Source organism: Ovis aries, chromosome 3, assembly GCF_016772045.2.
Source record: "Ovis aries strain OAR_USU_Benz2616 breed Rambouillet chromosome 3, ARS-UI_Ramb_v3.0, whole genome shotgun sequence".
Lineage (NCBI taxonomy): Eukaryota > Metazoa > Chordata > Mammalia > Artiodactyla > Bovidae > Ovis > Ovis aries.
In genome coordinates this window covers 107,635,554-107,647,859 of record NC_056056.1, presented here as the reverse complement: position 1 = coordinate 107,647,859, position 12,306 = coordinate 107,635,554, and the positions used below count along the sequence as shown (strand labels likewise).

The 12,306-nt window shown below is 41.3% G+C and overlaps 1 protein-coding gene and 1 non-coding gene across 2 annotated transcripts in view; both read right to left on the bottom strand.

Moving 5' to 3' along the window:
- LGR5 (leucine rich repeat containing G protein-coupled receptor 5) overlaps positions 1-12,306 on the bottom strand; it is a 131,813-nt gene that overhangs the window by 39,908 nt on the left and 79,599 nt on the right. The window contains exon 4 of the mRNA XM_042246516.1: positions 5,951-6,022. Within this exon, the coding sequence (XP_042102450.1) occupies positions 5,951-6,022 (72 nt within the window). The remainder of the gene's footprint in view (positions 1-5,950; positions 6,023-12,306) is intronic.
- LOC114114196 (U6 spliceosomal RNA) lies at positions 6,237-6,343 on the bottom strand. Its single transcript, XR_003589032.1, has one exon. It is a non-coding gene; the product is annotated as a U6 spliceosomal RNA (small nuclear RNA).

The following is a 12,306-nucleotide window of genomic DNA, read 5'->3' as shown; positions in this document are numbered from 1 at the left end:
TCTTTTAGTTATTTACCTGTCTGATATGATTGTCAAATCTGTGCCTTATAGAACTGGTAGATAACCTGTAATAGCACTTATCATAGTATTTCACACCTCGGGTCTTACTTAAAGTGCTCACATTTTGCTTTTGATTTTCATCTGATTCTGAGGCTCCAATTTGAGCTCCCTCTTTCTGTGGAAAAGGGCTTTGCCTTTGAAAATAATTTTCTCCTAATGTTTGTTTTTCTTGACTTCGTGGCATGTGGGATCCTAGTTCCCCCAATCAGGGCTTGAACCGGCACCCTTGCCTTGAAAGCGTGAGGTCTTAATCACTGTACCACCAGGGCAGTCCCCTCTCCCAGTGTTCAAATGGGAGGAGGGGGACAAGGCAAAACCCTTTCTCCTCAGAACAATTCACTGGGTGCTGGTTTGCATGTGGTGTGTGAAATGAACTCCAGATAGCTCAACAGTCAAAAGTCTTAGTCTCCAGAACTTCCCAGTGCTCCTCCATCTCAAGACAGACCTAATGTACTGGCCTTGTGAAAAATGAAACCAAGACCATGGGGGATTTTAATTATGTAAGCTTAAAATTTCTTTCTGGACACTATTTTAGTGGAAGGAATAATGTCACTAACACTAAAACCATTGCTTTTTTTTTTTTTTTTTAACCCTTTTGATCTTTTAATCTTATCCCCTTGGTTACCTCCCTTTGCTTTCTTTTCATCTGTTTACACCCCGCTGTCTTCTGTTACTTCCTTTATCCTCAGGCTGAAACCCAAGAGGCTCCTGGCTGTTGACTGGGGGATCTGCTGCTGCTTCTAGGCTTGCCTTCCTTTCTGCTCAGCACTGTGAGCCCTGCCTCTTCTTCCTCACCTCCTCTTCTTGCTGCTGACTCTTTTTGGATTCTTAGTAGCAAAACCCTACTCTGAAGAGTCAAGGGGAAGTTACTGATGTTTCACAGGGTTCAAGGAGGAGGGTGTCTACAGCCCTTAAGGCACTGTCACAGTGAGATGCTCAGGCAGCTCTTATTCCAGCAAGAGTTAGATACTCTTCTCAGGTCTTAAAATAATGTCTGTACTCTAAAGATGATTATCAGCTAATTGGAGAGTAGAGACAATATTAAAGACATGTTTAATTCTCCTTTCACTTTCTATTTACCAGCTCATGATTTTTACAATTGTGCATTTTCCACAATTAGTTTCGCTATTGCAGAGTTGGCATGGAAATCAACATATATTAAATAGTATAGTACTTAACACTATTTAATATTAGCCGGACAGACATGAATATGTCATTGTCCTTGATCACCCTGAACTTCCACTAATGACAGGGAGATGCTTGAATATCATTAATGGCTGTCAGCCAATGAAGCAATGATCTTCTGTTTTTTCAGTGATCTCTTTCTTAACAATATATGTGAGGACATGGCAGGGTTAAGTTTTGAGATTCCATCAAATCACTGTAATCTGATCCTAGTCCTCCAGTAACTATAATGCCAAAGGTTTCTTGGTGAAATCCAGTTCACTGTGAATTCTGATTACATTTCCTATTCCTTTCCAAAAAACAGAAAGGAAATTAAGTTATATTTGATTACATTACAAAAAAGTCCAACTGGTGTCTGGGCAGTCACTGCCATGTCAGAAAGCTAGTGTACAAGGTACGTATTATACAGAGGCAGGCTCCGGGCTGCTGGGCTCAGGTACACGGACTTGCCCTCTTACTCTTTAGCTGAACAGTTTGTAAGCATCAGGAGAGCTCAAAGAACACAAATGTACCTATGTGTTCTCATTGTGAACAAGGCAAACTATTTGTTGTTTAGATGGAACCAGTGAAAATCACATCCCTTGAAACATGAGTACAATTTGTTTCTTCCTCGCAGTAGGTTACCAGTTTCCACGTATATCAAGTTTCTTAAGTTCATTCAGTGAAGCCAAGTCTACGTGGGAGGTGCTGATGCTGCTGTTCTATGGGTACATTTGAGAGCAGGGTAATACGAATGTGGCCTCCTCACTTCATCTACCCCAGACTGTCAGTAGGACTAAATAGGGAGATTGAGCTATCTCAAATAAGCACAAACAAGCCAACTTTGTGAATGAAAGGCTCTTGACTTTCATTTCACATTAGTTCATGCGGGCGTGCATGCTAAGTCGCTTCAGTGGTGTCTGACTCCTTGTGACCCCATGGACTGTAGCCCTCCAGGCTCCTCTGTCCATGGGATTCTCCAGGCAAGAGTACTGGAGTGGGTTGCCTCCACTCCAGGTGGGTTCCCCTCCTCCAGGGGAATCTTTGTGACCTGAAGATTGAAGTCTCTTATGTCTCCTGCACTGGCCAGTGGGTTCTTTACCACTAGCGCCACCTGGAAAGCCCTATATTAGTTCCTGTGTGCTATGTGTGTAACTGCGTGTGTGCGAGTGCTAAGTCGCTTTATTCACATCCAATTCTGTGCAAACCTATGGACTGCAGCTCTCCAGACTCCTCTGTCCATGGGATTCTCCAGGCAAGAATACTGGAGTGGGTTGCCATACCCTTCTCCATGGGATCTTCCTGATCCAGGGACCAAACCCATGTCTCTTATGTCTACCTGAATTGGCCGGTGGGTTCTTTACTGGAATGCAAAATATGGGCTTTGTTATTCTTTCAAATTTGAAAAGAGTTCAAGAGGATATTTGCAAATCATCTCAGGACACTCATTTTCCCCAATACTCACTTAAGAACCACTTGACTATATCATTAAACCGGTTAGAAATCACTAATGTTTGGGTCTCCTACAGAGGTTCTGATTTTAATTGGTCTGGGGTGAGCCCTAGGCTCTCAGACTTTCCAGATAATTCTTCACAGCAGCTAAAATCAACAATTCGCTTCAGAAGTTTCAAAGCCAGGAATGCACAGGGGTGATGCATTCCCAGCCCCTGGGAAGTGCAGAGTGCTTCTTCGAGAGTGAATGAATAACAAGGAAAATAAAAAAGTGGAGAAAAATAGAGTGAATTCAAGAGAGAAAAAAGGAACTATTAGAAAAAGGGTGAGGAGGACTTCCCTGGTGGTCCTGTGGCTAAGACTCCATGCTCCAGTGCAGAGGCGCTGGGTTCAGTCTCTGGTCAGGGAGCTAGATCCCACATGCAGCAACAAAGAGTTCGACTGCCACGATGAAGATAGGGGCCAAATAAATAAATAGTTTTAAAAACTGTAAGTGGAGGTCTAAGGGTTGACGGTAGTTCGAGAAAAGCTAGACAGGTAGCTGAATGGAAGCCTGCCAGGTGTCGTGGATGAGCTAATGTAGCATGGAGGCTGAAGTATGCATGGCAGATGAATGGCCAGTGGACAAGGAATGCATGTTTGTAACGACCATTTGATGTGAACCGTTTCTATTTTCTCCTGCTTGAAAGAAGCAGGAGAAATATTATTAAAACACCAACAAAATTCTGTAAAGCAATTATCCTTCAATTAAAAACTAAATAAATTTTGAAAACAACAACAACAAAAGACCATCTTGCCTCTGGGATAATAGTAAAACTTTAAAACAGCTCATAGTAGCCCAAATCTCCAAAGTGGGTAAGGGACGCCTTTGGTTGGTTCAGTATTGTGTCTGTGTGGCTGGTGGTTAAAGTTTATAATGCTCTTCTGTCCAATCTTAATGCTTGTATCAAAGTATTACAAAAACTGTGAGACAAGTGTCATAACAACACACACTGCCAACATCCAACACCTCCATGGTCTGTTGTGTGCTGGGCAAGGGGACCCGGGACAAACAGCACATAACCGGCGGTACAATCCAGCGTGCACTGGGGACCAACCATCCATCTCCATGCCTCAGTTTGGATGTGCCAGCATCCCACTAGAAAGTTAACCCTCGGCTTTTTCGCAGGGAACACATACTTACAAGGTTTCAAACGCCATTGTTTTTGTGAACTGGACACCAAGTGCAAGAGACACCTGGTGAACAGTAAATGGCTAGATGATAAGAAACTAAATCTGAACACCTTCATCAGAGAGGCACCGCGCAGTTCGAGTGAACAAAAGATTCATGGTTCTCACTTTCTCAAAGAGTTCACTTCGGTGTGTATTCTGTTTGTGGTCTTCTTTCAGCTGATGGTGGCTTTTGGTTACAAACCCTTATCCTCCCATCTTCTGCCTGCCTCACAGCTGTTTAAAGTTCCTGTTGGCCTCTGCCATGATCTCGCTTTTCAATTCGCCACTAGACCCTGTGCCCTGACACAGACACCCAGCTCCAGCGCTCTGCTGCTCTGGCTGCTTCTTTCCTTCAGGAAGAGGCTTGTGCAACAAAAGAGGGGGGGATACAGTGATGTCACCACGGAGCTCCTGAAAACGCCACAAAGGGGCTCTTGTGGGCTTGTTTATCTCTAGGCTGGTGAAAACCTAGGAAGTCACTTTGTTCGACTGGAATCAAAAGCTTAAAATGGTCTCCAGCACAGATTTACTTTCATTAAAAAAAAGAGATCAAAGGAACAGAGTGTCATCTTAAGTTCCTCCTTCTCTTGAGTCACCTTGGTAAAAGGCATTAAGCAAACTATGTATAATTATTAACCAATGGGTTCTTTACCATGATGTTCAACTCAAGTCTGCAATATTCGTCTTTTTTTTTATACATTTATTTCCCTCATCCTTCTAGACCAGAAATCAGTATTCTGTTTGACAGATGAGGACCTTCAGTGTAAGTAAGATGAAAGCATATATTATACATGTGGATACTGGAAATCATGCAATATGTTGTAAACACATACATTCTGATGAGGCGGACATTGACTGATCAGGTACTCATGGTACAGTGTTGTCAAACAGTCACTGTAAACAATTGCTTATAACTCAAGCTCCAAAACATCTAGCTGGTAAGAAAGTTCTATCCGTGAGGAATAACCAATTTTTGTTCATTCAGAGGCTTTAAATCAGAGGAGGGTGGAAACTCCTGATGGGAAACTTGTGGATTCACACTAAGGACCACCAGCACCACTGCGGTGTGGGTTACTGTGCCTGTGTGTGGTGTGTGAATCTGGGTGTGTGTGGTTTTCCGTGGGACTCTCTGAGTTAGTCTGTCTCCCTGTGTGGGGTGGTGAGTACGCTCTGGTTTGGAGACCTACCTGGTATGATCTTAAGACATACCATTAGATCTTAGCCTCCTGAATTGAGGCCCCCTGATGCACATACAGAACTGAAAAAATTAAGGATGGAGATTCAAGAGTGAGGGGACAAAAGTACAGCTGTGGTTAGCTGTGTGACAGAAATCAAACCAATGGTGTAAAGCAATCAATCAATTAAAAATAAACTTAAAAAAAATTAAGCCTTTATTCGACTCAGCAAAATTGCATTACAGGGCACCTCTGATAATCTAAACACAGAATAAACGGATGATGCCAAGCAGTCTAGATTTTGACTCTCATTTTTCTAAATAAAAGGAGAACGTATCATTCCTGATTTGAATTCAGAAACTAAAATATTGTATAGAGGGGGGGATACCAACATATGTGAGTGTGTTCAGTCACTCAGTCGTGTCTGACTCTTTGCCATCCAACGGACTGAGCCCGCCAGGCTCCTCTGTCCATGGGGTTTTCCAGGCAAGAATACTGGAGTGGGTTGGCATTTCTTCCTGCAGGAGATCTTCCTGACCCAGGGATCAAACCTGCGTCTCTGTGTCTCCTGCATTGGCAAGAGGATTCTTTACCACTGAGCCACCTGGGAAGCCCTGATACCAACATATACAACAGGCTTTTCATTTCAGGTCTTCTGATTAGGCCTCTGCCCTGAAACCCCAAACTCCAACACGGGTGTTTTCCATACATGTTGTTTAATGAGGGTGCAAAGAACAATTTCGTTGTTGCTCTAATGGAAAGCCTTACTTGCAGCTTATTTAAGCACAGCCCCCAGCCAAGGAATTTACTAAAATGGTCAGTTGGACATTTCAGTGCTCCTTCCCAAACTGACCCAGAGAACATGCTGGAATTTCAACTATACTTACAGGGACTGAAGGCTTCGCAGGTTCTGTAGCGCCTCTGTGGGCACCTGTCTTAGGTGATTGTTCTGTAGCATACTGCACATCAAAACAAATGGAGAAAATCATTAATGACAGCTAGTAATAATTAACAAAATCTGGCATAACAATGTCAGGTACTGTTCTAGGTGTCAGGGAAACAGCAGAGCATCAGACAAAACCTTGGCCTGTGGGAGCTTAAAGTCCTATGTGGAGAGACAGGTAATCAAAAATTAACAAGCAAGTATATTACTTGAGGCAAGTGACAGGTGCCACACACAGAGAACAAAACATGGATTTGGGCATCATCCTTGCGCACAGGCCATGCTAATCTTCTCTGTATTGGGCCAATCTTAGTATACGTGCTATAAGCGTATATACGTGTATAAAGAGAGCACCATGGATTTGGCAAAGATGGTGACAAGGGGGTGAGGGTTTAATTTGAAAGGTGGCAAGAGAAGATCTCTCCGAGGAGGTGATTTTTCAGGAGATACCAGAATGCTTTCAGGGAGCAAAACAATTGAACATCTGGGAAGTTACTGAGGAAGCGAGAAGAGCAAGTGCAAAAACCCTGAGGCTGGAGCTTGCTTGACTTGTTAAAGGAGGAGCAAGGACCAGTGTGACCAGGAGGGATAAGTGAGCACGAGAGACTGGGGCCAAGCTAAGGCTGTCTCGGGAAGGAGTCACAGTGAGAAACTCTCCTTGGATGGTTTACGTGAGTGGAAATGATGTGATCTTATTCATGTTTCTAATGGATCACCATGGTGACAAATAGATTAGACAAGATAGAAGTAAGGATAATAGTGTGCTTTGTTGTTTAGCCGTGTCTGACTGTTTGTGACCCCCTGGTCTGTAGCCTGCCAGGCTCCTCTGACCATGGGGATTCTCCAGGCAGGAGTACTAGAGTGGGTTGCCACGCCCTTCTCCAGGGGATCTTCCCAACCCAGGGACTGAACTTAGGTCTCCCTCACTGCTGGCAGATTCTTTACCATCTGAGTCACCAGGGAAGGCTAAGAATACTGGAGTGAGTAGCCTATCCCTTCTTCAGGGGAACGTCCCAACCCAGGAATTAAACTGGTTCTCCTGCACTGAAGGCGGATTCTTTACCAGCTGAGCTACCAGGGAAGGATAACAGTAGGAGACTATTGAAGCTATTCCTCCTTCTTACATGTCATATTTTGATATAAATTAAATGTTTCGTGAACTATTGTACTTCTGAACTATTGCAATAGTTCTTTTCAGAACACGGGGACTACAGGATGGAAACACCTGGCAACAAGGAAGTGAAATGTATCACTGCTAGTGGGAAACAGCATGGAAAGAATTTTCATTAGATGTCATACCCTGCTAGCTTATTCATAAACCTTTATGACACTAATTTTGCAGGCACTCTGACTCCAAAGCCTGATATACTTTCCACTGGCTCTTGCAGCATTCTCTTGAGGAGTAAATGTATACATTCTCGGGTTGTACGCCTTATACAGTATGATTAAGAGGCTGGGTTCTTGGATCTGACTACCTCTTCCTGCCAGTAGCCCCATGGCCTCAGGGAAATCATTCAATCTCTCCACATCTCAGTGATCAGTAATAATACCCACCCCCAGGGCTTATTGTGATGATCTAATAAGTGAAAGTACATAGAACAATACGTGCTGCCTGGTAAACATTCAATAAAGTTGGCCCTTTTTGTGTGAATTGTTAAACCTCTTCTCCAAACTAATGATACAGTGAGGCTGTACTGGATGTAACGTTTTAATTAATGAGAAAATTGACCAATAAAAAAACTTCTATGCCTGTGGTTCTCAAATTTAGGGGTCATCAGAATTCATTGAAGACTTGTTGGAACAGTTTGCTGGGCCCCCACCCTCAAAGTTCCTAGTTCAGTAGGTTTGGGTACGGGCCAGGGAATTTTCATTTCCAACAAACTCCCAGATGACGTTGGTGCTGCGAGGCAAAGGCACCACACACAAAGAACCACCCTCTACTCTGCTAAATATTTCTAAGAATATGTTCGCCTGAACTTGAGGCTGTCTTGAGCTTGGAGATGAGGTCTAGTTCTGAGTCTTGGAAAACAAACCATTTAACTTTCTTGATTCTTGGTGTTTTTTTTTTTTTTAAATCTGTACAATGGGAATAGAATGATATCATCTGATTGAAAAGGTGTTTGAAGGTTAAAATATGAGGGCATTTATTATACTTTCATATATGCTAGGGCTTTCCTGGTAGCTTGCACGGTAAAGAATCTGCCTGTAGTCCAGGAGACCCGGGTTCACTCCCTGGGTCAGGAAGATCCCCTGGAGAAGGGAATGGCAACCCACTCCAGTAACCTTGCCTGGAAAATTCCATGGACAGAGGAACTTGGTGGGCTACAGTCCATGAGATTGCAGAGTCAGACACAGCGGAGCAACGAACACTCACTTTTTCATATACGAAAATGTAAGCTCATATCGAATAAGAGGTGAACAATGTTTGCTCTGCTTAGTCGCTCAGTGTCATACTCTTTGCGACCCCATGGACTGTAGCCCGCCGGGCTCCTCTGTCCATGGGGATTCTCCAGGCAAGAACACTGGAGTGGGTTGCCGTGCCCTCCTCCAGGGGATCTTCCCAACCCAGGGATCGAATCCAGGTCTCCTGCATTGCAGGCGGATTCTTTACCATCTGAGCCACTTGGAGATCATAAAATTTATGCTTTTCTCACTGGGACTGAGATTCAGTTTTCTAAGAAATATAATTCTGTCACTTGTAATCTAGTAGTTTTAAACAAGTAATTTCATTATTTAAATCTTGCATTCAATTAACATTTCATAAATCAAAAGTCTCAAAATATATTGGTTCTTTAAGAACAAGGTCAAGATTTAGAGAGACCTCACACTTTAATTACTGATTAGAGAATTGGGAAAATTGTGGCTCAAATGCTGTACTTTGCATAATTTACCTAAATATTAAAAGTTTACATTTCTATGTTATTTTATACCTTTCCAAGCAGTTTTAATATATGATATAATTTTAACTTGACAAAAATGTTTTCTAAATGCCTCATTAATTGTGTGATAAATTTAAATGATAAGATAGAGATAATGGAATTAAATGATGTCTAAGCTTTGTAGGTAAAATGTTACTGGCTCAAAGTATGTATTGAATTGTCCTTCTATGCTTTGCTAACCAAATACTGAAACCTTTATACTGTAGTCTTTCTAAAATATTGGAAAATTGGAGTAGAGGGTAAGAGATATTTAAATAGCTTTTCTTCACTGAATAGTTGCAAACTTTCTTGGTAGTTTGATATATTTGACTTCAGAAAATGGAACTTAAACAAACTTTACTAATGATGACTTTTAAAGCTACCCTGAGCTACCTCCCTGCAATTTAATTTTCTACCATATCTATCAGTAAAACACCAAAAATACAATTTTAAAAAATCACTTAAGTTTTGATCTCTCCCTAAATAAATAACTTTTGTTTAATTACTTTCAAATGACAAAACAAAAATAAATTATCTTCATTATAGACTTACAAGTCTCCAGTGAGCTAATTAGAAAATTCTGTTTTTGTTTAAGATATTCCAGTGGGAGACAAAACAAAGGGTTTATAGCACTATGGAGTACAATTAAAACAGAGTGCATTCACAACACAGCTGCTGATTTCTTTTATAAATAATCCTTTATTCAGCACAGTCAGTATAAGCAGAATTTACCATGAACTGAGTGAGGGCTTAGGTACTTACAACTTCATTTTTATCATTCACATATGGGTAAGAAAAGAAAATGAAACACTTTCTCTAGAGACAAAGGATGACCTCATATTTTCTTAATTTCTTTCCCCTAGGAGTTTTAAAATATTCACAATTACATTATAGTGTCCCCAAACTACTTTAACAATAAATTATCTTTTTTTTGGCCAACAGCACTAAATAAGATCAGGTACAGGTACAGAGATGTAAGAGAGATGAAATTATATGTTGAAAGGGTACTCTGTAATACTGGCTTGATCCTTAGGTATTCTCTCTGCCTACTTGCCCCGTGTTTAGATATCAAGTAGTTTCCAGGCTCTTTTTTTGGAATGAAAGAACTCTGGGTAGTCGTGACACTCTGCTGGCTAGTTTTATCCATTCCGTCCATGTGGCTTTGGTTCTGGTGCTGGTGGCAAAAGAGGACAAGCCATTGCTTGACTGAATGGCTTACACAAGAGAATGCGCCTTTGTTGAGGGGAGCCTGGTTTAGAATTCCACGTGACTGGGTATTTTGCAATACCAAACCAATAATTAATTTTTATGAAGACCTATATTTATAGGAATAGTCATCTTAAATTTTAATGATCTTCCAGAGCTCACAATAACAAGATTTCTGATATAAAACAGCTCTCACCAGAAGGGTTGTTGGGGTCTTCATTCCCCATCTTCTAGGAGAAGGAAATGGCAACCCACTCCAGTGTTCTTGCCTGGAGAATCCTAGGGACGGGGGAGCCTGGTGGGCTGCCATCTATGGGGTCGCACAGAGTCGGACACCACTGAGGTGACTTAGCAGCAGCAGCAGCAGCAGGACTGAATTACTACTATCTTTCTCCTCCTTTTACCAGCTGCCCTTCTTTTTACCTTCCTTATATTGGTCAGGGCCTGAGATGAATATTACTTGTATATTACCTTTCTCACCATGCCTCAGTATAATCAATTATTTCTTTCTTCCAATGACTTTTGGACTTTATAACTGCTTTGCTCAGCATTTTACCTCTAGCACTGTGGTTTGCAACCTTATTGGACCCAATTTTCCCTTTAAAACCAAATATTTTGTAACGCTTCATCTGTTATGTTAAGATAAAGTTCATAAAAATAGAGCTATCTACACACATCTTTTTAAAGGAAAAGAATCAACATAATATACTGCTTTAACTGCATTATAAAGGAGAAATAGAAGTAATTTATAATAAGGGGATATATGTATCATTGTATATGTGATGCTCAGATGTGACTATCTTAGAAGGTCTTCCTACGAAAGAGTCAGATACTTGCCTCGGTTTTTAATGAAGATGGTTGGAAATGAGAAAAATACATGATCAGAAGTTATTCCATCCAAGAACAGGGAAATGAGAGTAGAGGTCTAAACGGATACTAGACTAAAATCTATAGTTAAGACGTAACAGAATATGCTTACTTTATATTTTATGGGAAAGAAGGAAATAACTTTTATTAAAATAAAGATAACATGCCAAGACATATTACATTCTCACAGATGAGCATGGAGATTCTCACAAATGAATGCTTCTTATTGACAACAGTGATATCAAAATAATCCTCTCTCTTTTACAAGATAGGACTGAAATACCACGGAGAACACCCAGCCTATCTCAAAGTTCCAACACATGCTGAGGTGAGCATCTGTTTTTTAGTACTTCAAGAGGCCCTCGAGGGCAAATCCCACCACAGACAACACGGAATTGAGGCTAAATTGGAAAAAAGAAACAGTTATAATACTGCCTTCATAGAAGCTGGGTGGTAGACCCTCCTGGATAGTGGAAGTGTAAGATTAAATATGCAACAGGCCACCCCACAATAAACCATTATACAGTCATCAAGCATATATTTTGTGAGCTTGTGCTCCCAACATTTTAAAAGGCCATAATGTGAAATGTTTATAAAGCAAATCTTTGTTAATGAAATTCAGTGAGAACCCTATGTTTCACATTTCTCTGCAAATTTACTGATATTTTTAAGAAGATGTTTTACAATTTCACAGTTATATATCTTTAATTTATTTTGTGATTTCTGAGGTAATTCTATTGCACTAATATCAATTTCAAACACATATGTGGGTAGAAATCACAGGATGTACAAACTGTGTTAATTATTCAATCATTTTTGAGAGACTATATTTATTTCATTTCATTTTTCAAGTACAGATTATTACACGTATGCAGAACTTTTGGTAAAACCTCTCAGTATTGTTACATATGACAGCTTTTTCTGTCACTGTTATTTATGTGATTTATTTCTGCCTCGAGGGCCTTTCTCCAGTTGTGGAGTCGGGGCTGCTCTTCAGTCACAGCATGTGGGCTCAGTAGGGCACAGACTCAGTAGTTCTGGCACACAGGCTTAGCTGCTCTGTGCTTGGGGGATCCTCCCAGACCAGGGATTGAACCCGTGTCTCCTCCCCCGGCAGGCAGATTCTTTACCACTGAGCCACCAGGAAGCCCGTGGGAGTGTTACCGATTGATGTCTGGTGTGGAGGGACAGTCAGAAGTCAAAAGGAATGCAGAGGGATTCTTTATGCTGGGCTGAGCGGCACATCGCAGGACAACTGACTACAAACGAGTCATCTGGAAAACTGAAGATGCCTCCCCAGATTTCCAAA